This window comes from Pimephales promelas, chromosome 20 (genome assembly GCF_988280905.1).
Source record: "Pimephales promelas chromosome 20, fPimPro1.hap1.1, whole genome shotgun sequence".
NCBI classification, from domain to species: domain Eukaryota; kingdom Metazoa; phylum Chordata; class Actinopteri; order Cypriniformes; family Leuciscidae; genus Pimephales; species Pimephales promelas.
The window spans coordinates 25444592-25471266 of record NC_142788.1 but is presented as its reverse complement, the minus strand read 5'-3'; the positions used below and the strand labels follow the sequence as shown (position 1 = coordinate 25471266).

At 37.9% G+C, this 26675-nt stretch overlaps 1 protein-coding gene across 2 annotated transcripts in view; it reads right to left on the bottom strand.

Moving 5' to 3' along the window:
• plxna1a (plexin A1a) overlaps positions 1-26675 on the bottom strand; it is a 266208-nt gene that overhangs the window by 63486 nt on the left and 176047 nt on the right. For both annotated transcript variants that reach the window (XM_039651985.2, XM_039651986.2), the window contains exons 10-11: positions 20233-20433; positions 2886-2982 (exon numbers count right to left, since the gene is read on the bottom strand). In XM_039651985.2, coding sequence (XP_039507919.1) covers positions 2886-2982; positions 20233-20433 — 298 coding nt within the window. The remainder of the gene's footprint in view (positions 1-2885; positions 2983-20232; positions 20434-26675) is intronic.

The window sequence follows — 26675 nt, the reverse complement described above, 5'->3', positions numbered from 1 at the left end:
TTTACTGTAGTAAAATCATGCAAAGCCTTATTTTTTTTTATTTAATGCACTCAACATGACAATTTGAGAGAGAAAACAAAACAGCTAAAACCATTCTTTGCTAGTCTTAGCTGGTTTAACATGGATGTAGCTGGCCAAATTGGAGTTCAGTTGGTAGCTGGTTCTCCAAGTCTGACCAGCTGAGTTTTAGCTGTTGTTCAGCAAGTAAATGCATACGAATTAAAGGGATACTTCACTTTTTTTTGGAAATAGGAAATTGGAAATATCGTAACACTTTGGTCATTTTTTTGGGAGAAATGCTAATGGTCTTGTGCATTTCAATGATGTATGCTAAGCTATGCTAAAAGTGGTACCGCCAGAACCGGAGATCGGCTGAATGGATTCAAAAAAGGTAAAACTCAACAGTTTAACTCTGGGGGAGTTGTAAAATGAGCGTATTTCCAAAAAAAGTGGAGTATCCCTTTAAGAGCATAACATGTAAACACTATATATTATGGTATTACATTATTCCGATGTATTTCAAAGAATACCATGGTACACATCCAAATAGTACCATGGTAGCCTTTTGTTTGAAGCTGAAAGCATGCAAAAGAGCATTGAAGTTGAACAAACGAGTTAATCTACACCAACAACACCTGATAACTGCTAAGCGATCTGCAAAACTTTAAATCGGCATATTGCCATTTGAACAAGAAAAAAAACGTAGGGGGCAGGACTTGATTTTGTCCATCTGGAATTGATTGGATGGTTGTGTTTTGCTATTGGTGGATCTCATGTGAGTGACAGGTTGCCCTGCCTTCGAGCCGCTAAACACATCATCAGAATAGACATGTGGCTACATAAGGGAGGGGGGGTTTGGTTAAAGATTACAACGGAATGTGAATAAAAAAACATGATAACAATAATGTACACTGATAAATCATGTATCCTAAAAAATACTCCATAAACAAACAAGAATGGTCAAAAATGAGAGCACAAACACATTCTGCTATATTTTTTTTGTCTAAAATGTTCAAATAGTTCCCTTTAAATGTCAACTGACAGGAAGAGAGATTAAAAATCGGATTATTTATGAAACAAAGGTATCACCTCTGCTACCGCTAGCAATTAGTGAATTACAGATGTTAAATTCCCATTGTAATGAGAAAGATGGCAGATTTTTCATGGATCCCTGGAGCTTCATGGGACTGGGTGAATGTTCCGTTGCCTGCGTGTCTTAGACTGCCGCCGGACTTCAAAGGAGACAGCGTATCCATCCGTCTCAGCCTCATGCTAATCTGATTAGCCACGGCTAAGCTTAAAAGTAGCGCTGCGCTAATTAAACTGAACCAAATGAATGATTTAATTACATTAACATTTCCACTTTACAGCAGAGCAAAGCTGGGGTTTTTCTCTGGCAGCGTGGAGAAGATGGATACATTTATTGTGCTATAAAGACAGTGCTGAGAGAGAGAGGGAGGGAGAGAGAGAGAGAGGGGGAGAGAGAGAGAAATACAGCACAAAAATATCTCAACATCCCAAAAACAAGATAGTTTAAGAGTAATTAGAGAATATACATTGAATTTGTTCTTACACATAAATTTACTCACAATTTAGTGAGATTTATGCTTTAAATAAGAAAAAAACTATATGTGAATGTGGTTAAAAACTAAATTCAATGTTTTTCTCTGCATATTTTTTCTTTTAATATGTTATAAAATGTTTATGTTGAGTCAAATGTTTAGTCAAAATCTTGTGGACACATATTTAGTATGTGTTTTGTGGTCTTATTTAAGCAACTTTCTTTTTAATTTGTTTAATAACCACGCATAAATATTATTCTCTTAAAAATACAAACATGTACATACATGTTATTCACATATTATGGTAGCCCTGTTTGTGCTATATAGAGTGAATTTACACCTTTTCCATTAACATGTTTATAAATAACTGAAAAAAGCACGGATGTCAGTGCATGTCAGAACATCCCAAGGACCCCAAATGCACCTTGGCAAATTTATCTTGTTTTACGGATATAGAAATATTTGTCTGGGGAAAAAAAAACCAAATACATATGAATGAATTATAAATACATATTATTTATTTATTCATTCATTTGAATGGTGCAGACATGCTTTCAAGACACCATAATCTCGTCAATAATCTCTTACTCTATAGACGAGAAATCATAAAATGAAATGACATTTATGAATCAATTTACTTGTTCTCCACCCAACCAAAGTGGAGCATCCATCAATTCTACCTTTTCAAACCGACCATATGAAGGCATCTTAGTAGACAGGATGTTACACAAACATTGGATCTGGGTCCATCTTAATGCCTTCCTATCTCTGTGTACAATAGCATTTTTCAGATTTTGTTGACAGCGAAGAGATGGGAAAAAGAAGAACGGAAAAGCATGGCACTCGTTACCATCACTCAAGGTGCTGAGAGCTACATTTGGCCCAGGTGTGGCGATCTATTGGATGGCCCTCTAGAGTCGCCATTCACTCAGCGCTCTAAATGGCTGCTTACCAGCCTGACACTTGAAATATTAGCAGAAAAATGGACCTGGACTCGACCCAAAATGACCAAAGCGCTCATTTTGAGGTATATGAAGAGTCAGGCTGAGCCATCGAGATGGGGTAGTCAACCCATAACCACACTTTTTCGACTGACACCCTTTTCATTCTTTCTGAATGAGGGTTTCACACGGTTTCCTCATTGTTTAGCGGCGGCGAGCTGCAGTCACAGCTCAGGAAGGACCAGATAAGCTGTATGGAGAGCAGTGAGGCCTGACATCCAGCCAAGCATAAAACGGCCCTAATTCATCTTCACAGAGGGGTGGATACTACAAAAAGAGTGACTGTAGAGAAACGGATGTGTCAGACTGAGGCGAGGTTTACCTTGGATATGGTAGGGGTTGTCAATGACGAAATCTCCATTCCACACAACTGATAGGTCCACCGGCAGGTCGCTGATGTCATTTCCTTCATAGTCGTACTGCAGAGAGAGAAAGAAAAATGAAATCTAGATATGACTCCATGCTATTCATCACTTATGGAAACATATGTTTTCTGACTGGAATTTTAGTTGGAGGCTTGTATAATACACACAGTCATCAATTGATAAAAGTTTGTTTTAGATGGGTGTTCAAGAAACATCATGTGGAAAATAAGGGTTTGAATATGATTCACAGCTTTTACCACCCTATACTCTTCCTGCTTATCACCATCATTTTCTGTCTCCAAAGTGGCTATTCCACCAAAAAGGCACCAAAAAAAACCAAACAAACAATAAATGACGCAATGAACAACATTTTCAGATCTGATTACTCGCACTTCTTATCATTACTTCCTGTCCTCTCTCTATAGTGTTTATCCACTAAAAAGAAAAAAAAAACCTGTTGAAAATCAGGCTCTTGACATTAACTCAATCCCATTACCCTCACTTCTCACTAATACTTCCTGTCCTCTATCTATTGTCTTTCCATCTACGAAAGAGACACATTGTACTGTAGTGTTTATGTGGGAAATACGGTTTTAAACATTTTATTTTTAGCCATAATTCATGTCCACTCTCTACTAAACAGACACAGCCAACTGTAGTGTTTATGAAGAAAATGAGAGCTTTAATTTAGCTTGCAACATTTTTTGATTACAATTCCCTTCACTTCTCACTATATTTCCTGTTCTTGTGTTGATAAAATCTGCTAAAAAGACAACAACAATATAAAAATGCCATTGGTGCTTAATATGCAGGAAATACAGAATCTGACCTTTATTTCTGAACCAATTATTCCTGTTTCTTGTCATAATTTCCTGTTTTCTCTCTACTAAGGACAAAAAGACTCCATCAACATTCAGCTGTGGTGCTCATGTAGGAAATTTGAGTTTGAATCTGGCTCGCAACTAATTTCCAGTACTCTCCCCAATTACTAATAAGACAAAAATGGGCAAAATATCACACATACAAACAAAAATATACTTCTGAACACATTCAAGCTCAGGAAATGAGAATTTGAATCTGGCTCGCAACATTTTCCGACTCCCAAAACCCACGCAGCTCAACACTTTGGAGACACTTTACTTGAAGGGGTGTGCATAACACCTTCATAATCATGACATTACATATGTTATGAATACGAAGGAAGATTTATGCATGTTTGTGACAACTCATTCGCTCAATTATGACTATTCTTAATGCAAATATGAAATTGTTTGAGATGTCTTTGTTATGAAACCTTGACATAAACCAATACATCATAACCTGTCAGTGTTTTTGTCATGACAACTTGACACTACTAAGACCAGTGTTGTAGTACTCGAGACTCGGACTCGGTCTCGAGACCATATTTTAATGGTCTTGGTCTTGTCATGGACTCGTGTCCATTTGGACTCGGAATTGACTCGTACTCGAACATTTTTTTTTAGGACTCGGAATTATTCCCGAGACCACTCGAGTTCAATTAAAAATATTTTTCATGATTATTAATGTATGTTAATAAAAATATTTCTTTAAATTGATTGACTCGCCCAGTGATTGGTGATTTTCTAGTGTGCAACTGCGCATGGCAAATTGTAATAAAATTACTTTTAACACCACCTATTATGTGGCCTTTTTATCCTAAACTGATCATATTTTTTAAACTCTAAGTAAATTCAGTAAAATAAAATAAAAAAAAAGGATTCCTCTAAGTAAATAAAAGTAAATTAGGTAATCAACCCTCACTGGTCTCGGTCTCGACTCGACCGTCTCTGGTCTCGGACTCGACTCTCTATGGACTCGGTCTTGACTCGGACTCGACTCTCTCTGGTCTCGGTCTCGACTCGGTCTCGACTCTCTATGGACTCGGTCTTGACTCGGACTCGACTCTCTCTGGTCTCGGTGTCGACTCGGACTCGACTCTCTATGGACTCGGTCTTGACTCGGACTCGACTCTCTCTGGTCTCGGTCTCGACTCGGTCTCGACTCTCTATGGACTCGGTCTTGACTCGGACTCGACTCTCTCTGGTCTCGGTGTCGACTCGGACTCGAGTGAGGTGGTCTCGACTACAACACTGACTAAGACAACACAACCAATAGCAGATTAATGATCAAACTTAAGAAACCACCTAGCTTCATTGGTTAACATTACATTAAACTTAAACCACCAGGTGGTTGGTTTTGACATTGCCTGCCATGAAGCCATTATAACATTTTAATGACAAATTCAATTAGTACCACTGTAGTTGAGGTCACGAAAAATATTCATGACAGTTATAATGGCCTCATGACAGCCAATGTCAAAGCCAACCACTTCACAGTTTAACTTCATTTAATGTCAATTTGTCACTGACAGGTCATGATGTATTGGTTTATGTCAAGATGTCATAAAGACATCTTAAACAATGTCATATTTGCATTCAAAATGCCATTATTGAGTGAATGACACTTAATGATAGTCGTCATAAACATGCATAAACCCTACTTCATATTCAAGACATATGTCATGTCATGGTTATGAAGGTGTCATGTCACTTTTTGGTACCGCTTCCTATTACACTACAGTACTTACAGTGTACTTACCTAGAAAGTACTGGCTAACAGGGGTAGGTTACCCAGTAATTGTAGTTACTAAAATAAGTACATAGTATTTACATGGGTAACTGGACTGTAAAAGGAAGCGTTACCCACTTTTTTCATGTCCTCTCTCAACTATAACTGTAACTGTGACGCTCATGCAGGACATAAGAGTTTGAATCCAACAATATTTGTCGATCCACTAAAATGACCTAAAATAAAACAAACAAACAAAAAAACCCTCCAACACAAGACAAACCAACAAACAAATCCCTCGGATATGCATTTAAGTGTGGATGCTGCCAATTCAACGTGACCCTATTGTTGTGCAGCAAATCAGTGATTTACTGCACTGATCCTGACATGCAACTGGAGGCCGCCGGGATGAAGAGCGCTCAGAGAAACGCACGCAGACCGTGTTCCGGTGCACAGCTCGAGCTCAGCCCTGCTGAAATGGCAGCGAATGAATGAAACATGCTGGCTTATCTCGCTCCATGTAAATCTTGCCATTTAAAAGTGTATCCTTGAGAGAGAGAGCGAGCGAGAAAGAGAGTGAGACGGATAAAACGGAGGGAGCAACAGAGTGAGACGGACAGCGAAGGAGAGACAAGTCAGGATTCTCATCACGCAATTGTGAGACTGTCAGATCAATATGGGGGGAGGTGAAAACACTCCACCCTGACAGCAGCCTCCTCTCTCTACGGCCCCTCTCATTCACACACACTCCTTACAAGCACTGATAAACAGCAGCAGACATTCAGCACACTTACGGGCGAGCTTCTCGTATCAGAAACCGTCTCTTCAAGCAAAGCTACTGACTCAGAACCAGTGCGCCGAGAGAAATGCCATTTGTCTGCGCAGCCCCGGCCGTTTCTGGATGAGCTGAGGGGTCGGAGTGCGCACGGGAAAGAGGAAGCGAGACGGAAACGGGGCGGAATAGAGATGAGGGCGTGTGGGAGAGCTCAAAAAATAGAAATTACAGAGCGGAAGCCATTCATTTACACATGAAACAAGTGGCGGAGTTTAGGCGTGAAGCGTGTTGCTGGGACTTAAGTGAAATTGGCATTTCCAATTTGCTTTCTGACACATCTCATTTGGCTTCAACTGTCTCCAACACACACACACAATTGTTGACCATTGAGACTTGAACATACAAAATACATGTCAAGCCAGTTTTGCGGTGCATTTCAAATGTGTTTGTGTGTAACATCAAAACAGTTTTTGTGCAGAAACCATTTCAAAGCGGCAACCTCTCGTCGAGTGTATTAAAGGAATTGTTCACACAAAATCACCCTCATGCTGTTCCAATCCTGAATACCCTTGTTTTTAACCAATGAACAAAAAAAAGGAAAAACAAAGAAAAGAAAAAAGGAGGAATTACTTGTTCGTTCACGTTAGTTCTGAGGTGAATTATCCACACTGTAAACAAAAATATTGTTGGTTTAACTTAAAAAAAGTAACCTGGTTGCCTTAAAATTTTAAGTTCATTGAAATAGAAAAATTGAGTTAATACAATGAAGGAGATTGATTTAATCATCAGAAACTCTAAATGAAGAGTTCAGATGCAAAAGCCTCTAAATGCCATTTGAAATTTTCTTCTTTAATGATGATTTTTATCAAGCTTGTATATTTAAGTTCAGTAATTTCACTTAAATGGCAATGATAATTACCTATTAATTGTTATTCAAGTGAAATGACTGAACTTGAATATACAAGTTTGATAAAAATCATCATTCAAGAAGAACATTTCAAATGGCATTTAGAGGCTTTTGCATCTGAACTCTTCAAATATTATGTTATCTGAACTACATAAATGATCTAAGGTGATTTGACAAAAGAAAAAATGTTGTGATTACAAATCATGAAAATATTTTTTTCAGTTAATTGTCACTTTCAGTATTACTATAAAAGTCACGCAAAATGATATGCAATGTGATTGTTTCCAAAGAAAGAAAATGCACTAGACCATTGTTGTCCTTCGAAATGATTTTAAATGATCCGTCAATGTTTATAAAATGTAGCGCAACAAAACAAACGTTAAAGCGAAGACTAACAAGTATGGTGAGCATAGGACCGCTTTTGTTCACATTGCACATAAATCTTTTTTTTTTTTTTTTAAATCGGATCTTTATGACTTTACCCGTCTGTCATGCTGCAAGTGATGAAATCAGGTCCGTTTGTACTGACAGTGCAGTCAATATCCGGTATATCCACATCGGTTGCTGCGGTACTGATTTAAGTGTCAGCGCGACAGCGAGAGTCTTACTTCTACTATAACTGAGTAGCTGTCACTTTGGAAAGCGAGGACGGAAAACTGAAAATTGCCTTTGCTCACGTCCATCATGACATCTCACCATGATGAACTCCCGAAGAGCATCAGACAACATAAGCATCAGAGGGATTACAGAACTATTGACACATTCATGCAAACACCGCCTCTTAAAACTCATTGACCATTTAATAGATTAATGTCGCATCTGAACATACACTAATGTTTAAATGTTTGGGGTTGGTGCGGTCTTTGGAAAGATGTCTTTTATGCTCTGCATATATTTGATCGAAAATACATTCAAAACAGAAATATTATTACAATGTTTTCTATTTTAATATATTTTCAAATAATATTAAAAATATTAATAATGTTAATAAAAATGTTAATAAAAATATGTTTTAAAATATATTAAATAATGTATTACTGTGAATTTTCAGCATCATTTCTTCACACATGATCCTTCAGAAATAATTCTAATATGCTGATTTGCTGCTCAAGAAACAAGAATACATTTTTTTTTTCAGGATTATATTTTTCAGGAACTAGAAATCTTTTGTAATAATATAAATGTCTTTATTGTCACTTTGGACAATTTTAACGCATTTTTGCGAAATAAAATTATAAAAATACATTTTTAATTTTTTTAAATTGGATCGGAAGTGCAATTGAAACTGAAATGAATATCTAAAAAACATATTTTAATCAGATTTCAAATCCCATATGAATGTGATCAGATTTAATGTGGTTAATTCAGATTACAAACAACTACTGTAAACTAGGGCTGTCATTTAAGCGCGTTATTAACGGCGTTAACACAAACCCATTTTAACGCGTCAATTTTTTTATTGCGCGATTAATGGTCTTTTTGTCCTAGCAAAATTTGTCGTTTTTTTCACATGCTTTTGCAACAAGACGCGGCATACGTGGCACGCGCGCGCTGTGCTATGAAACCTATTCATTTCAATGGCTTGCGCCGCGCGGGGACGTTTTGTTGATTCGTCGACCAAAGCGTCGAGCTCGGCCATGTTGATAAGAGCATTAAATTGAGAAAAGATAACGGGACAAAAAGAAATCAAAAGACATTTAGAACAGATTAAAATGTGCGATTAATCGCGAGTTAACTATGACATTAACGTGATTAATCGCGATTAAATATTTTAATCGTTTGACAGCACTACTGTAAACCGATTTGCCACTTGACTTATGAATTGTTTTAATAGTTTGATTTCAAATAAATGTGAAATGTTTTTAAAAAATAACAATTGCCACGGTCAGTTCCAAACATCTAAAGAGATTTGAGTCAGACACTGCAAAAAATAAATAAATAAATCAGATGTTTGCTGCCTGTCTGAACAAAGCCAAAGAGTCAGTTGACGACTCTTTGAAAGGCACAAGGCCAAGGGTAAACAGCTAAACACCCTCGAGTCAGAAGGCCTTTCTTTTGACAACTAATCGTTGGCAGCTTCTCTCAAAGCTCCAATTTGATCAAACACATCCTCCACGCAGACCGCAGATGACCTCCACGCTTACAAACACACATTCTTCCCTAAGACGACACGTGAACCCTCACACTCCTCCTGCCTACGTCTCCTCACCAGCTCCCCAGCTCCATTAAACTTTAAAGAGCTCCAGCTGTCCTCCCACACATACGTCGCGTCTTTACAACGGTCGTCGCTGTTCTCCGAGGGCCGTCCGAAATCACAGCTATGACTTATTCATATCGTCATTAACATGCCTTTGACATTACACTACGCTCTCACCTCAGTCAAACAATCGGCACATTCGATGCTAATCGCTGCGGTAGCATCATGCGACTGAGGTCAAGTGTCTTTTGGTGACCACAAAATGGCAGGAAACAACTAAATGGTGCATTGTTCTTTATAAAAAGGTCACACGCAGCATTTACGGAAAAGGTGGAAAACAACGGCCTCTGTTCGGTGAGAGAGGGCAGCGTGAGAGGAGATCGGGGAGGAGCTCTGCGTCTACTTGAGACTGGATGAATAATAACGCTCATTATTCAGCCCGTGGTCATCATGGAGACATGGCGGAGAGTAATTAATTGCTCGTGCAAGTGTGAGTTCCCATGAGGCCGATGGAGGCCTCCAACACAAGGTGAGGAGAAACACGCACATGACCCAATTAAGAATAACCATGATCCGGCAACTTATTCCATATGCGCCAAACCTCACACACATGAGTCTGAAAAAAAGCCCCTCAGGTGCTGAGCTGACATGGCAGGTGTTGATAAATGTCAATGTCTCCTAGACTGTGACTTACTCTATACATTTGTGTCTTTGTGATCACTACGCCCACACCATGCCAAGGTTATGATGTGTTTTCAAAATAAAAAATGCGCTAAATCTAAAAAAAAATTTAAAATGAAATAGACTGGTTGTATTTCACCTCAGAAAAAGAGAATGAATGAATTAATGAATTTAAGTCCGTAACCTGTAAAAGTCTATATTCTGCACAGTGACATTTTCATGACAATTACATACATTTTCCCCCAAGTCTCATTACCATAATGCTCCTGGACATTTTATTTAAAAAAAAAAAAATATTCATAATATTCTCATTGGTGATAGGGCTTCATGTGACGCTGCTCAGACCGAGATTTTCTGCTTGTAGTCGGGGGCAGAATTGAAAACAGAGCCAACTTTCGCTCTGTGTAGTTTATCACAGAAAAAGTGTATTAAATGCAATTTTATGACGTTTTCAATAAAGTGGGTCTATATATTTTTTATCAGATTTTTTTTTTATAAACATGCCACAATTTAAAGGAGTAGTTCACTTTAAAAATAAAATAAAAAAAACACCCCCGTGTCATCCAAGATGTCCACGTCTTTCTTTCTTCAGTCGAAAAGAAATTAAGGTTTTTGATGAAAACATTTCTCCATATAATGGACTTCAAAGGGAACCAAATTGTTCAAGGTCCAAATGAGAGTTTCAGTGCAGCTTCAAAGAGCTTTAAACAACACCAGACGATGAATAAGGGTCTTATTCATCTGCTGCAACTTTCAGATGGTATGGTCCGAATTTGGCATAAACAACATGAAAACATGAGCCTTGTATCAATGGTTCAGGTTGGTGGTGGTGAAATGGTGTAGAGGATATTTTCTTGGCACACTTTGGGCCCCTTGGTACCAACTGAGCTTTGTTTAAACTCTACATCCTACCTGAGAACTGTTGCTGACCATGTCCTTCGCTTTATAACCAGTGTACCTATCCTTCCAATAGCTACTTCCAGCAGGATAACACCATATCACAAAGCTCAAATCATCTCAAACCGGTTTCTTGAACATCACAATGATTTCACAATACTTAAATGTCCTCCTCGGTCACCAGATCTCAATCCAAAAGAGCACTTTTAGTATGTTATGGAATTGGAGATTCACATCATAGATGAGCAGCCGACAAACCGTTTCAAGCTGATATTTCCTTTTCATTTTGATGTAATATATGACCAGGATGAAGTGATTGCTTCAAGTATATCTGATTGTTCTTTACGTGACAGGATATTTTCTCAATCACTTTCGAGCAATTTCAGTAGCATCTTTTGCCACTTATCAGGGAGTCGTGTTTGTAAACGGCAAGGGGAAAAATCCCCCCATTTAAGTAATTCAAATAAAAAAATAGCTTGTACAAGTAAAACAATTTTGCAGAAGACAGGCTGGAACTACGCACTGACCTTAAAAGAGAACAAGAAGGAATTAAACTAACTTCTGAACGTGATTAAAAGACAACAAGAACGCCACTTATTACGACTCCAGTTATAGTAGCTGAAAGATGTAAGCAGTTGTGCATGTACATTAGTCTGAGAATAGAGTAACATATGAGTTGTATAGGTCCTCTTTCTTTCTTTCTTTCTTTTTTTCTCTCTCCACCTGCATGCTCAAAATGCATAATTACCCTCACAGGGGAAAATGAATGGAGGCCAGGAATAGAGAGACACACTGGGCATCTCCCCAGCCTGCGCCCGTCCTCTGCTGGCAAGCCCATTGATCAGGGGGATGGAGGGAAGAAGGGAGCGTACGGATACGTGCGGGCGAGGCAGGAGACTCCGGGTCCGTGGGGCTGGAAAGTGCCGATGTTAACAAAACAGACCAGCTGCTGGAACGTGAGGAGGGAGGGAAGAAAAAAAAACGCCGCCTTTTGTGTGGGTCAGTCTTATATAATTAGTCATTTTGATAGCATACCTGTGCGCCTGGGTAAAAATAACACATCAGCACACCGGGAGGGGTTTTAAACACACACAAGCGCATGCATGCACAAACACAACATCCAACCTATTATTTTGCTCCTATAGTACGACATGTCATTTTTAATTGTCAAAAAGTTTAAAAAGTCTGTTAAATAGTCTTTGTATATTAGTCTATAAGCCAAAAACTAGAGCCCGACCGATAAAAGATTTTGAAGGCCGATACCGATACAAATATTTTGGGGTTTTAAAATCCGACATTCCGATATATCGGCCGATATTTTATTTATTTATTTATTTAAACTGGACATGATAGTCACAAATTTTGTCATGCTTATTTTAGTTCCCCATCAGAGTTAAGAGAACTGATGGGGATGTAATTTTAATTGTTATTCAATAAAATTACATCCCCATCAGTTCAAATTAGAGTGTTAGATGTGTAGAGTGCCCTCTGGTGGACAAACTATACAACTCCAACACTCATGACATGGTTCAAGCGTGTTTCGTCCGTTTTTATTTTATTTTAGAAATATTCATTTATCTGCCATTCTAACTGCTGATACCGATAGTTTTGAAAATGCCTAATATCGGCCGATAATATCGGTCTGGCTCTACCAAAAACGTAAAATGTCTTATTGATTGCATAACACTTTTATGTTTAAGAAATTGTACGGGACAAGTTGCATGCGTAAATGTAATGCTTATTGTTAGTGGTTTGTTGAAATCACTAATTCCAAGTACTAGTGATACTTGAAAAATTTTGACGAGGAAGCTGTCATTATGTATTTGTAGCTCATTATGCAGAGTTGTTTTATTGGTGCAACTGTGAAGTCGTTTGGTTTTTTTGCGACGAGAGTCATTTTGTCAAGTGGCTGGAGCTCTTGAATTGAGCTCTGAGCTCATGGTGAATCTTCTTCCTAGCAGGAGCTCGGCTCCACAGGAGTGTGTGACACTCTTAACCCCGCTGTGGGAAGCAACTGAGACTCCTCCAGTTATTCACCTCTCCCTCTCGGCCCAACACCAAAAGCTGCATCCTCAAAAATGATGACCCCTCTCCTCCTGAGCTCATTTTCCCTCTTTCCTTCCTATCTTTTTTGGGGGGGTTTGGGAGGAGCCGGTGTGTTGAGTCTGAAGCAAAGCTTCTCTCTGCTGCACGGCTGCAATTCATCATCATTTTATCTACGACAGCTTTTAATTGGATCTTATCAAACTCTCCCGATAGTCCTCATTTTGCTGTAGACGGCATAGAGGAGATTCTGGATGAGATTTTTCTTCCCTTTTCTCCCCTCTGTTCCTTTCCATCATTGTGTTTTCTGTGTCAGTCTCTCATTCTCTCTCTCTCCGGTCATTTATCTGAGCTGAAGGTAATGTTGTAAAGCAGAGTCTGATACCATCAGCCTGTTCTGTTCATCTCCTGGGTCCTGAGCCGTGGCGCTCAGAGAGAGGGCTCTGTGGAGGAGAGCGACTTTAGGTCTCTTGTCTTGTCGTTTACACACCCATCTTCACTCCTTCATTTGATTTTCTCTCTTGTACATCGTTTCCACCAAATTTGTGCTGGTGCCAGAGCACAATCTGTGAGCCGTCTTGTGCTTACACTGACTTACCGGACTACACATCCCTCCCATAAACAAGCATATTGGTCTTGGTTTAATGAGTCTAAAGGGTTACCCAAAAAACATCATGTCACCATTTTTTAAACCCTCATATCGTTCCAAACCTGTATGACTTCATATCTTCTGTAGATCTGTTTTTGTCAATGAAAGTCAATGGGGTCCAAAAATAATAATCGATAATGATATTTACATATTTCACACCAACAAATTGCTAATTTATATTTTTTTAATAAATAAAGCTGATAATTTTAATTTATAAATAAGCTCAATATACCACAATAAATGAATGTCAATTTATATAACTAAAATGTATTAGTATATAGAAATGAGCATTAACCAGGATTAATAAATGCAGTAAAAGTATAGTTCATTGTTATTTCCTGTTAGGCATTGTGTTAACTAATATTAACGTATATTATTGTTTCTTAGTAGTTCCATCCAGCATTTTTTATCCCAAAATAAAAATAAATACAGTATATAGAAATCTGACTCGTGATTCATCAGGATATCATATTTGTATCCAAATGAATGAACAATTAAAACTGTGCATGGGGGAAAAAATGAATCTGCTACATCAGTTTCAATCCCTCTCATGCATTTGGCATCACATTTGTCCAGTAATGCATCTCTTCTACAGACACACGCTTTGAGAAAATTCAGAGCTATCTGAATACATCTGCAGACAACTGAATATAAGAACAAACCAAACAGAGTTTAAAAACCAGATAATAAGTTCTTTCTCCCTCAGTATCAACCTGCTAATGTCACTAATGTTCTTCCTTCTCAGCACAATCTCATCCTAAGCTGTATATCCTTTGTTTACTCAATCGATTGAGTCAGGACTGCCCGCTTCCCTCTGCGTCCCAACACTCCGTCGTGCTTTATTAACCCGTCTCTCTATTGTCTTAAGCAGAGAGACAAAGGATCGAATTGATCAATCTCAGGCAAACACAATCAGCTCCCCTTCCCTAATCATACAACGCCAGCCATCTGCCCGGTGCGAGCCTGGGCTTCCACCTGCCAGCTGTTGCCTCCAATCTACCTGGCACGAGACTGACCTCAAACGACCAGCGCTGAGGAACGCCGCTCGCAATATTATTCTATAACTCACGATAAAAATGACCAATTACACATCTAGCGGTTATCTTGTACATCCATTTTTATGCCACTTCTGTGATGCATTCTGCATTGTTGATGCCAATTCTGTCACGATGATAATATTATCTACAGTAGATGGCTAGCATAGCTGAGGGTTAGTCAAATTTGTAAAAAAAAATAAAAATAAAAAATCACTTTAAATCATTAGTAAGAATGTAAAATAGTGAACTAATATTTGACCCAAACAACTGTGTTATGGTAACGATATGCAATTTAAAACATTTTTTATTTTTATTTATTTCATTTAAATTCAAATGAGTGTTTATCCCGGCAACAGTTGTCCCAAATATTATTACTAAGTCTTAAAAAAAAATACCCGAATGTCAATGGATTGGGAAATAATATTAAAGAAAGGCAGTACAACCACATTATTTTAAGCAAAACATTTCCCAACAATCAGTTGACACTTCGAGGCTATCAACCTTGAACCTACAAGGAAATTACAAATAAATAAATAAAATCTTCGCACCATTTTGTCAAAATTACTTTCAAAAATGGCTCAAAAAGTAAATACAGTTCAAAGAAAAGCTCAAGAATAATTTCGCTTTTTTTTCGTTATCTAAAGTATTGACATTCAGATATTTACTGTGTCTTCAATAACACTTTTTGAAGTCATTTAAAGTAGCAACTCAGAACTTTAATGTTAGTACAAAGTAACCAGATTAAGTAATATTACCAACACTGCCGTTGGCGACCTTAAAAATGGCATTTCTCAGAAACAGCAGTGTTATGTCAAAGCAAACAGTTCAAATCCCTTTGAATTCAACAAAACCATTATACGTATATCAGAGGTATAATTAATCTTTCAGATGGGAAATTTTCCAGTGGACTGAATGAAAAGAACTGCAGGGGCTTTTGGTGGGTGATTCATATCCGACCTGCCGTCTGGCACCTCAGCCAAACCGTTTTAATACCAAAGTTCTTCGGTTCCGACTCAGACCGAAGCCTATTGACGAACAGTCATTTAATCTGTAAGGAGTGACTCTGTGAATGTCTAAAACAATAGCAACTCTTGATCTATCCTTAAGCCTGTCATTCTAAACATGCTCCTACTTCTGGTAATGGAACTCTCACGCAGGGCCACACAGCACTCACGCTACAATCACTGCAAGCTAAGTAACTGATAATTGCTGGCATTTAATGGTGTAATTGCAGTGGGATCTTAACACGGCTGTAATTGCGGCTCTCATTAGGAGTGACAGGCTGTCTGGATACCCAGCAGCACAGAACCAGTCCCGACGTGGTTCCGTCACCGGCATATGACCAAAGCAAAGTAAGGGACAATGGGCTCTATCTTGCACCCGGCTCAAATATACACTAACGCATGTCTCATTCCTATTTTGAACCCGCGCAAAGTGGGCTTTTTTCCTCCAAAGATGCACGTCGGTAAACTAGGATATGAACTTTCCGGCGCAAAAAAGGAGGCGTGTGTACTTTTTTGCAGTTCCAGAAAACAATTGCGCCACTGACCAGAAAAAACATGGTCTAAAGTCAGTGGCATGGTGCGCGTTATTCATAATGCTATTTTGAGCACCTTGATAATGCACTTTGATTCTCTCATCAACAAATGCAGCAGTTTTTATTTTAGCAAATCATACACTATAACAAGGAAAATAACACATGAGGGAAAACATTGTGGTTTCCATGAAGATGAAAAAACCCAATTACCCAATTTTTTTAAAGCTAATTGTATACTGATGGTAAACCCGCCTGGTAAACCCGCCATTATAATAACAATCCGCCATGCAACATGCGCACCTGCTCTTAAAGGGTATGTTGGATGACGCTCTGATTGGTATATTTCACGTTACGCCCAAACCACACCTACGAATAATGAGGCTACTTCAGACCCACCCCTTTTAAACTTGCGTTGGGCGCAAGAGTCATTTATCCCGCCGGTAAAATAGCAACAGCACCCAAGACCAACCCACAAAGTTACTTGATACTTGAGTTTCAGATGGTTCAAATAGGGCCCAGTCTTATAGTTTCAGCTGAGACGAAATTCTGTTATCCATGATTGTTCAAGAACAACACATCATAGAATCATACTGATTTTGAGAAGTATTTCATAAACAAACATGCTACTTTTTCTATTTTTACCACAAAATCTGAGTTTCAAATGAGTTAAAACAACGTTCTAATTAATACTTTGAAGAACAAAAGGAGACGTTATTAAGACTGCTCTTTTCCATGCAATTATGGGTGCTTAAAAAGCCTCATAAAAGTGGTTTAAATGATTTCAAATGCTCCATATTAAGTTTTCTGGAGTCATGTGAGGAACAGAGCAAACTTTAAGAAATGGAGCAAAGAAGTCATTATTATTTAAAAAAAAAAAATCTAATGAGAAGTGGCAATGTCCAATTGAATCAATGTTTGAGTTGGATCTTGTCAATCAAACAGTTGATCCATTTCACTGAAGCGTTCTCTCGAGTTTAACTTGATGATTCAATCCTCTGGTTACAGTGAAAACCAACTTAAAATTCAGTCTCATCATTACACAAAGCTATCTTCAGAAGACATATAGCAAATGATTCATATGGACCACATTATCAGTCAATTTCTGAAACTCAAAAGCTCCAGTTCCCATTCATCATAAGTGCATGGAAACGAGTGACTAGCACACCCATACGGAAATTCTCATTGTGTGTTCCAGAGAGGAAAGGATGACATTAGGGCAAGTAAACAATGGCAGTTTTTAATTTGAAGCGAGTTAAACATTTGAGAATCTCACTCAGAAATGCACCAGTAACGCGTCCACCCTTCCTTGCAAAATTCGAAGAGAACAGGTCGCTTATCAGCCGGCGGTTTTTGGCTGTTAAAGTTAACATCACTCTGGCTGATGCTTCCAGCTGGCGGAGACAGAGGAATAACTTCTCGTCAGCGACGCGCCAATCGCTGTTGATTTGAAACGGCTGTGACAGCAAACAGTCGATAAAGTCTTTAGCGAGACAGCTCTGTGCAAACTCTTAGCCGTGTAATTAGCCCCCCCTCAGTTACACCGGGAATCTCAACACAAAAGAGAAAGAGGCTGCGTCCTATAACGGCCATCAATAAGGCATGGTGAGGAGTGTCACGGTGCCATCAAATACCCAAGCTTCCTCTCTCTGCCACTAATGACTGCCTTTGCAAAGCAGTCTGTTAAAACGATAACAAGTGGCACGTGTTTCATCAGGCCCTAATGGTCCACCAGTGCCTGCCCAGTGCCTGATGGGATTTTTGACAGGCAGACAAAATGTTGATTGGCCAGAAGGTAATGAGGGGGAAGGCTCATGTTAGCAGTGCTGTAAGAAAATGGCCAGCTATTTGGACTAGCGTTTCTCCACCGATAATGACTTTTAAACAACTCGCCGAGATACGAGGATTTAAGCGAGTCGCGGCTTGTCAGAATGACTTTCGGTCCATTTGCCTGGGGTGCAGGTCCACTGGCCCATGTGATCATAAAATACACACGACACTCTCTACAGTAAGTTTGGCTAGAAATTCGTTCCAATGGAAAGAAAAATCCCCAATGGGATGCCATTAGCATCTCAATTGTTTCTCCTAGACAGCAATGCAATCAAGTGAAGAGTAAATTAAAGCTGTTAAATTAAATTCTCCTATGCCAGTACTCATATGTGTCTCTTTTCCTAAATGCAGCAACTAAAGTCAGAAATCTCTCTCTCTGTCTATCCATCCATCCATCCATCCATCCAGATTCTATAGAATTCTGTGTTGTATGACTAAAGATCAATGTTTGAGTTCATATTGAGATTGAATTTAATTCTATGATATAATATAATTCAAATGTTGAGTGAATGTTTAAACGTAGAAATGTTTAAAGAATAAAAAGTTTGAGGTCAAAACTGTTGCTGCTTAAAGGGATACTCCACTTTTTTTGGAAATAGGCTGATTTTACAACTCACTCAGAGTTAAACAGTTGGGTTTTACCATTTTCAAATCCATTTAGACGATTTTCTGATTTTAGAAGAATATCAGTAACCAGACAGTTTCTGGTCCCATTGACGTCCATATAGAAGAATATCAGTAACCACACAGTTTCTGGTCCCATTGACTTCCATATAGAAGAATATCAGTAACCACACAGTTTCTGGTCCCATTGACGTCCATACAGAAGAATATCAGTAACCAGACAGTTTCTGGTCCTATTGACTTCCATATAGAAGAATATCAGTAACCAGACAGTTTCTGGTCCCATTGACGTCCATATAGAAGAATATCAGTAACCAGACAGTTTCTGGTCCCATTGACTTCCATATAGAAGAATATCCGTAATCAGACAGAGTTTCTGGTCCCATTGACGTCCATACAGAAGAATATCAGAAACCAGACAGTTTCTGGTCCCATTGACATCCATATAGAAGAATATCAGAAACCAGACAGTTTCTGGTCCCATTGACTTCCATATAGAAGAATATCAGTAACTAGACAGTTTTTGGTCCCACTGACTTCCATATAGAAGAATATCAGTAACCAGACAGTTTCTGGTCCCATTGACTTCCATATAGAAGAATATCAGTAACTAGACAGTTTCTGGTCCCATTGACTTCCATATAGAAGAATATCAGTAACTAGACAGTTTTTGGTCCCACTGACTTCCATATAGAAGAATATCAGTAACCAGACAGTTTCTGGTCCCATTGACTTCCATATAGAAGAATATCAGTAACTAGACAGTTTCTGGTCCCATTGACTTCCATATAGAAGAATATCAGTAACTAGACAGTTTTTGGTCCCACTGACTTCCATATAGAAGAATATCAGTAACCAGACAGTTTCTGGTCCCATTGACTTCCATATAGAAGAATATCAGTAACTAGACAGTTTTTGGTCCCACTGACTTCCATATAGAAGAATATCAGTAACCAGACAGTTTCTGGTCCCATTGACTTCCATATAGAAGAATATCAGAAACAAGACAGTTTCTGGTCCCACTGACTTCCATATAGAAGAATATCAGTAACTAGACAGTTTCAGGTCCCATTGACTTCCATAGTATATATATTTTTTCCTATATGGAAGTCAATGTTTTAAGGGAGTTGTAAAATCAGCCTATTTCCAAAAAAAGTGGAGTATCCCTTTAATATTCTAGTAGCTGCTTAATGTGTTTTTGACAATTAAATAACCATTTATTTGAAATAAAAACTTTTGTAGCATCATAAATGTCTTTATTTTTATCAATATAATACACTCTAGATGAATAGAGTTATTTCTTTACAAAAATCTTACTGACTCAAACCAGTTTAACAGTAATGCAAATATGTATAAAGTTACGATCTGATTAAACAAACTGACAAGTTGCAATCAAACATAGGCTGGTTTAAGCTTCGTCTTCTTTTTTCAGAAATGAAGTTAACAGCTAATAACATCTCCTGAGCTATGCAAAAACAACGGCTTCCTTACTGAACAAAATAAAACTACCCAAAACAATAAACAACAAGCAGGTCTCTTACCATGGTCTTCTGACACTGTATGCTGGTGCTGTTGAAGCGCAGTGCAGTGACACTGTACTCTTTCCCCTGGATATAGAAGATACACTCGTAGTTCCTCTGGCCAGACTGCGGCTGTGGAAGGTTCCGGGCCAACAGGGTGATGGGCTTCATGACACCAACAGGGATGTAGATTTGAGTGGACGGTAGGATCTGAGGACACTCCTGCAAAATGAAAAAAAAGCCCTTTTTATATATGTTTTATAATAAAATATGAGTGAAGAGACTCCCAAAACTATGATATTAAAGGATTTATTTAAAAATATTTTATCATCTGTGAGAGGAAAATCATACATATGGTCACTTGGAGGGTTGAAGCATGTATTTAGAGGTATGAAAGATGTATTTTTACACACACATAGACATCATTTGAGACTGCTATACAGAAAACATAATGACTCGCTATTATAATTTTGATAGATTCAAATAACAGCACTTAGGTCTACAGAAGATCAAATACACTTTGATCTTAATACTTGAGTAAATGTGGTCATTCAGACATGGCAGTGATGCTGCTAAATCAAGAGCGAGCGAAGGCGAGGATATGAAGGATGCGAGGAGGACTTCAAGGCCATTGCCACCGTTGTCATGCCAACAGATTGGAAAACCAGGGCACAGAAAATGCAATTAAGCTTTTTGAGGGCGTGTGCCATTTTAAAGACTTGGCATTGGCACCCGAGTTACGATGCCAACTGTGCACTTTAACTAGGCAGCAGCATAACCAGGCACGAGATCTTACCCGGCAAGACCTCTCCTCAAGAAAACTATTATAAATCTTCAGATGTAGATAAAACACAGAATAAGTGCTTGTGTGAGTGTGTAAACTGCTTAAAACTGTTTTCACAGACATCTCATGTGCAACACATAAAACCCAAAATTGAAGCAAAAAAAACTGAAGCACCACATGATGGAAGATACAACTAGATCAAAGCATCAGCCTATCTATTGATGCTTTGATGCAGTAGGAGAACTTGTGGTGCCATGATGCATCAATTGGTAGAGTGAATCTCACAAAACCTCTGTCATATTTCAATATCTAATATATCTATTGCTAGTGCTGGGCAACGATTAGTCTGTGTTTACATAATATATGTGTGCGTGCCGTACTGTGTATAATTATTTTTATTTTAAATACACACACGCATTTATAAATTTAAATATAAAATTTGTATATAATGAAAATTATGTATATATATATATATATATATATATATATATATTCACACACACACACACACACACAGATATACACACACACACACTGCCGGTCAAAAGTTTTAGATCAATAAGATTTTTTCTGTTTTTAAATGAAGTCTCTTCTGCTCACCAAGGCAGCTTTATTTGATGAAAAACAGTAATATTGTGAAATATTTTGACAATTTAAAATGACTTTTTTCTATTTTAATATATTTTAAAATGTAATTTGAAAGCTGAATTTTCAACATCATTACTGTTGCTGATTACACATCAGTTTTCAGTGTCACATGATCCTTCAGAAATCATTTTAATATGCTGATTTTATGCTCAAAAAACACAAATTATTATTTTCAATGTTTAAAACAGCCATGTACCATTTTTTCTAAAACTTTTGACCGGTAGTGTGTGTGTATATATATATATATATATATATATATATATATATATATATATATACACACACACATATACATGCAGTATATAAATACAAATATTTCTTAAATATGCATGCATGTGTACTTGTATTACAAATTAATTATGCAAAGTACACACACACATACATATAATAATGTAAACATTTTTTTATTTTTATTTTGGATGCGATTAACTGTTGCCAAACACTAATAATTTTATACATTTAAAAAAGTATAAAATCTGCTTAAAATATATAAGAAATTCAAAAAACTAGCAACCACCTAGAAAACCATATACTGTACATGATGGATGGATGGATGGATGGATGGATGTGATACATGAATATGATAATCATTTAGTACCATAAATAAAAAAGTAAGTGACCTGGTTGCCTTAAAATTAAGTTCATTGAAATGGAAAAAAAAAAGTTAATACAATGAAGGAGAATGATTAATCATCAGAAACTCAAAGTTATGTTATCTGAACTAAATAAATAATTTAAGTTGATTTGACAAAAGAAAAAAAAATGTTGTGATTACTAATCATGAAAAGATTTTTTTTACAATGAAATCAAGTTGTGTAACCCCAAAATAAAGCAACATTTGCAGCATGAAAGACGCAGCAAATCTTTCCCCCGACCTCGGCTATCAAAGCCTGATAAAGCGTCTGAACTTGTTACCCTCATTTCCTATTTACCCTGCCTGTGGTTCTAATTGAATGGGAGGAGTATGGAACACCAGCGGCGTTATTAAAATCTAGCGGAGATATGAGCTAGCGCTGCCACGGCGAGGGCTCTGTAAACACACCTGATGGGAAAGCCACATGCGGATCGGTGACTGCAGAGTTCCATTGGGCTGCCGGTTTAATTGCCTCGGGCGCCAGTCTCCTTATTAATACTGTGCTCTCGATTCGGTTGTGACTGAATAAATAGACTGTGATGCAGTTTCCCCCCACCACCACCACCACCCTCATTGGAGCGAGCCTGTGTTAGCGTTCAATTACTGTGTGGTACACAAAGGTGAGGGTTTCGCTGCTAATGAAAAGGTGCAATTTGTTCAGAGTCAATAAAGGCCTGTATGCTGAGCACAGAGAGCCCTTATCAGTTTCCTAAGAACGCAGCACACAAACCCAAAACTATATCACTGCTAGAGGTTTAAAAGGAAATGTGTTTTCGCTGCTTGTAACAGTCGGTTGCGTGCAGCATGATGGCTGCATACTAAATACTTATGTTTTCAAAGGCTGAATCATAAGCACATGCCACTAAAAAATATGGCATTTCTATAATATCATGGTACAAACCACTGGTTAAATCTCATTAATAGTACAGTACTCATTATATGAATTTTATTTTATATATATTGCATACTGCGTGTGTTTTATGTGTTTTAAATTTAATTTGCAACAATGCTACATTGCAAATCATAGTTGATTAGATAATCATAGTTTTATTTTAATATCCATCCATCCATCTACCTATCTATCAATCCATCTATCATCTATCAATACATTATGATTGTTACTATATGCATGCTATAAATGTCATACATACAGTATATATGCATGTTTGTGTGTGTCTCTCTATATATCTATACATCTATATCTATATATGAAGAGTTCAGATGCAAAAGCCTCTAAGTGCCATTTGAAATTTTCTTCTAAAATGATCATTTTTATCAAGCTTGTATATTTAAGTTCAGTAATTTCACTTAAATTGCAATGAGGATTACCTATTAATTGTCATGTAAGTGAAATTACTGAACTTGAATATACAAGTTTGATAAAAATCATCATTAAAGAAGAAAATTTCAAATGGCATTTAGAGGCTTTTGCATCTGAACTCTTCATATGTAGAATGCTGCAGTACGAAAAAAGTCTTAACAGTCTCAAAATAAGCCCTTTTTCACATTATGATTGTTACAAAAGAAATTATGGTAGAAGTATATTACATACTAAAGAGCCACTCTATACATTCTGCTTTATTTCCCATCATATTAGTTTCCAAGTGACATAAAATTGAGCATATCTTCAAAGACGAATGCGTTGGCATCATTAGTTCTGCTATCCCTTCACACTCAGCTTGCTTGTAAGTTTGTTTGTTTCGTTTTTTTCAATAAACTGCCATGAAATCTAATTACCATGATTAGTTTGGCTTCGTTCCGAAAATAATCTGCAAACGTGTCACAATGTCATTTAACAACGTCTATTCAGCTCGCAACTGCGTGAGGCAAAAGGGGAGAAATGATAAGAGTGACTGAGAACCAATCAGAGGAGAGCGGGAGCTGGTATCGGTCATGCTAAACCACCTGACTGGCGCTGAGAGACGCTTAGCATGTGGCTCTGCCATTCGTTTCGGCAATCAAAACACACAGGTGGAGAAAAGATAGCCGTAAACTACACATTTAATGAAACGCTCCAACCATCTGATAAGGAAGGGATGCCTTTTAGAAGAGATGCGAGTCCACCCCTACGGAAAAAAATGGAAATCTGTGTTTGAACGGGAACGAGAAAGAAAAAGGAAAGGAAAAAGGAATGAAAGAGAAACAGAATGGAGGCGAAAAGGGCATCTAAAAAAAAAGTAGCTACCATTGCACGCTTTTTTGTACATATAGATCGTTTGATATTTGGTAATTTAATGGCACATTAATATGGTAATCTCAACGTATTACACCCTTTCCATCAGATATTATCACCGTAATACCACAAAACTACATTTGTAAGAGTAATCAGACTGTAAGAAAGCACAAGAGCTAGAGCAAACGTGGGAAACTACTTTATTAAGTACCCTGACAGGTGTCAAAACAGGGTTGAAAGAGCAGATCAGATGGCACACTCGCTGAGCACAATGGAATAATGGTGTACCGCGGGGATTCCTTTGAAGTGTTTCACGTTTTCTCCTTCTTACTGCCTTTATTTGCTTTGAAATGACTGCGGCTCGGGTGAGCCGGGAATCCAGGTTATCATGCAGTGTGCGCCCCCACAGCGCTGAATCACATAGTGGGAATGAGCTCGGAGCAAACTCACATGTTCAAGTTAGAAAACTCAAATCCATCAGACCGACGCTGAAGCATTCCACTGCGCTTTCTGCTGCAATATTTAACACGCTACTATACTGCATTTTAAATGAATGCATGGAATGCTAGAACATTCAGGATAAGGTTACTTTCCATATCTCTGAGAACTTGTATAATTCTAAGAAAAAAAAATCAAATGAAAAAAGTTAACTAAAAAAATAAATGAAATAACTCGCGATTAACCTTTAGTTACAAACTTAGCTGTCAGAGAAATAAAAAATGTATCTTAAAGGGTAACTAAACCCCTGGTCAGAGCCTGACTCCACCCACTGGCAATATTTGAAAAATGCTGGAAAAGTGGGTGGAGGGGGGCGTGCACCTGAGACGCATCTCTTTAGCCGCCTTAAAATCATTAAAATCATTAATTTTACCATTGTGAATATCCTAGGGTAACGGTTGCTTCACGACTAATTTCAAAGTTCCGTGCGACTGACACTAGGGGGGCGAAATGCGACAATCGTATGCGAATGTCGCGTGCAGTGGAAAGGCGGCTTTTGTATGAAACTTGCCTATGTCACCAACAACCGCTGTGTCACGTACCACCGCAAAAATTCAACTGCAGTAGCCACCGTTCAACCTGAAGAGGGCAGCACTAAGACGTTTTTACACCATATATTGTAGAAATAGAACACTTTATAAACAAATGCCAAAAAAGTTACTCGAATCAATGACTGGTATTAATAAAGATCCATTCTTACAGATCATTCACTAAAAAAAAGTTGGTTAAGTGTTTAGTTACTCTTTAAAATAAAATAAAATAGATTTGGCAGCATATAACATTGCTGCAAATTAAAATGTTTAATGTGGTAAAATACCATTAGTAGTTAAAGGTGCTATATGTATTTTTTAGCGGCCTCTAGTGGTGAGGTTTCAGATTGCAACCAATTTTTACAAGAGTGCTCATGGTACACGGCCACAATGAGACTTTCAACACACCGGAGAAGGCATCACACAACATGCTGGAAACTCTTGTAAACACCCACTGCAACGTTACAAAAATAGGCTACTTTTAAAGCTTGACATTGATCTAATGCTCCATGCATAAGGCATTTCACTAACTATTAGTGCGTCTTTCACGATCAGTACTGTCAACATAGGTGAATGTATAATATGATAACGAAAACAGTTAGTGAACTAGACTGAAGAATTTCAGTGTAACAGTAAGATCGTACTAAGTAAGTAACATTACCGTACTGAACGTGTCTGGAAATGTGTATTACAAACAATATGATAGTAGCGGGATGAGTGACGTTAGACTGTAGATCTAGTACACAAAATAAATGTTACATCCTTTCTGTTATCCTGAAACAGTATTTTATATTTATTTCATGTCTCATATATGTTGTAGTTTCCCATTGCCATTTCATTACAGTTTACCATTATTTCAGCATATCTGAAAACTTGTCATTTATCACAATAAAAATAGTGGAGGTCTCTCTGCCGATGTTGATCCGTGTTTTCGTCCGATTCGATCCGATTCACTTTTGGCCTGACGAGCTTCAGCAGATAGATACATTTTTGTTTTGTTTTGTTTTTTACATTTATGTGGAGTTTGTGCTGGAGGCAGGTTGTTTTTTGGTGTTACAGTATTAGACTCATGTCGTCAGCTGCAGTGCCGTCGCATAGACTGTAAAACGGAGAGAGGCTCGGGAGCACGCATGCACATCACATCCGATGGATTTTGTAGAAAAATCCGACCCGGAGACTTCACATAGAAATAGGAAT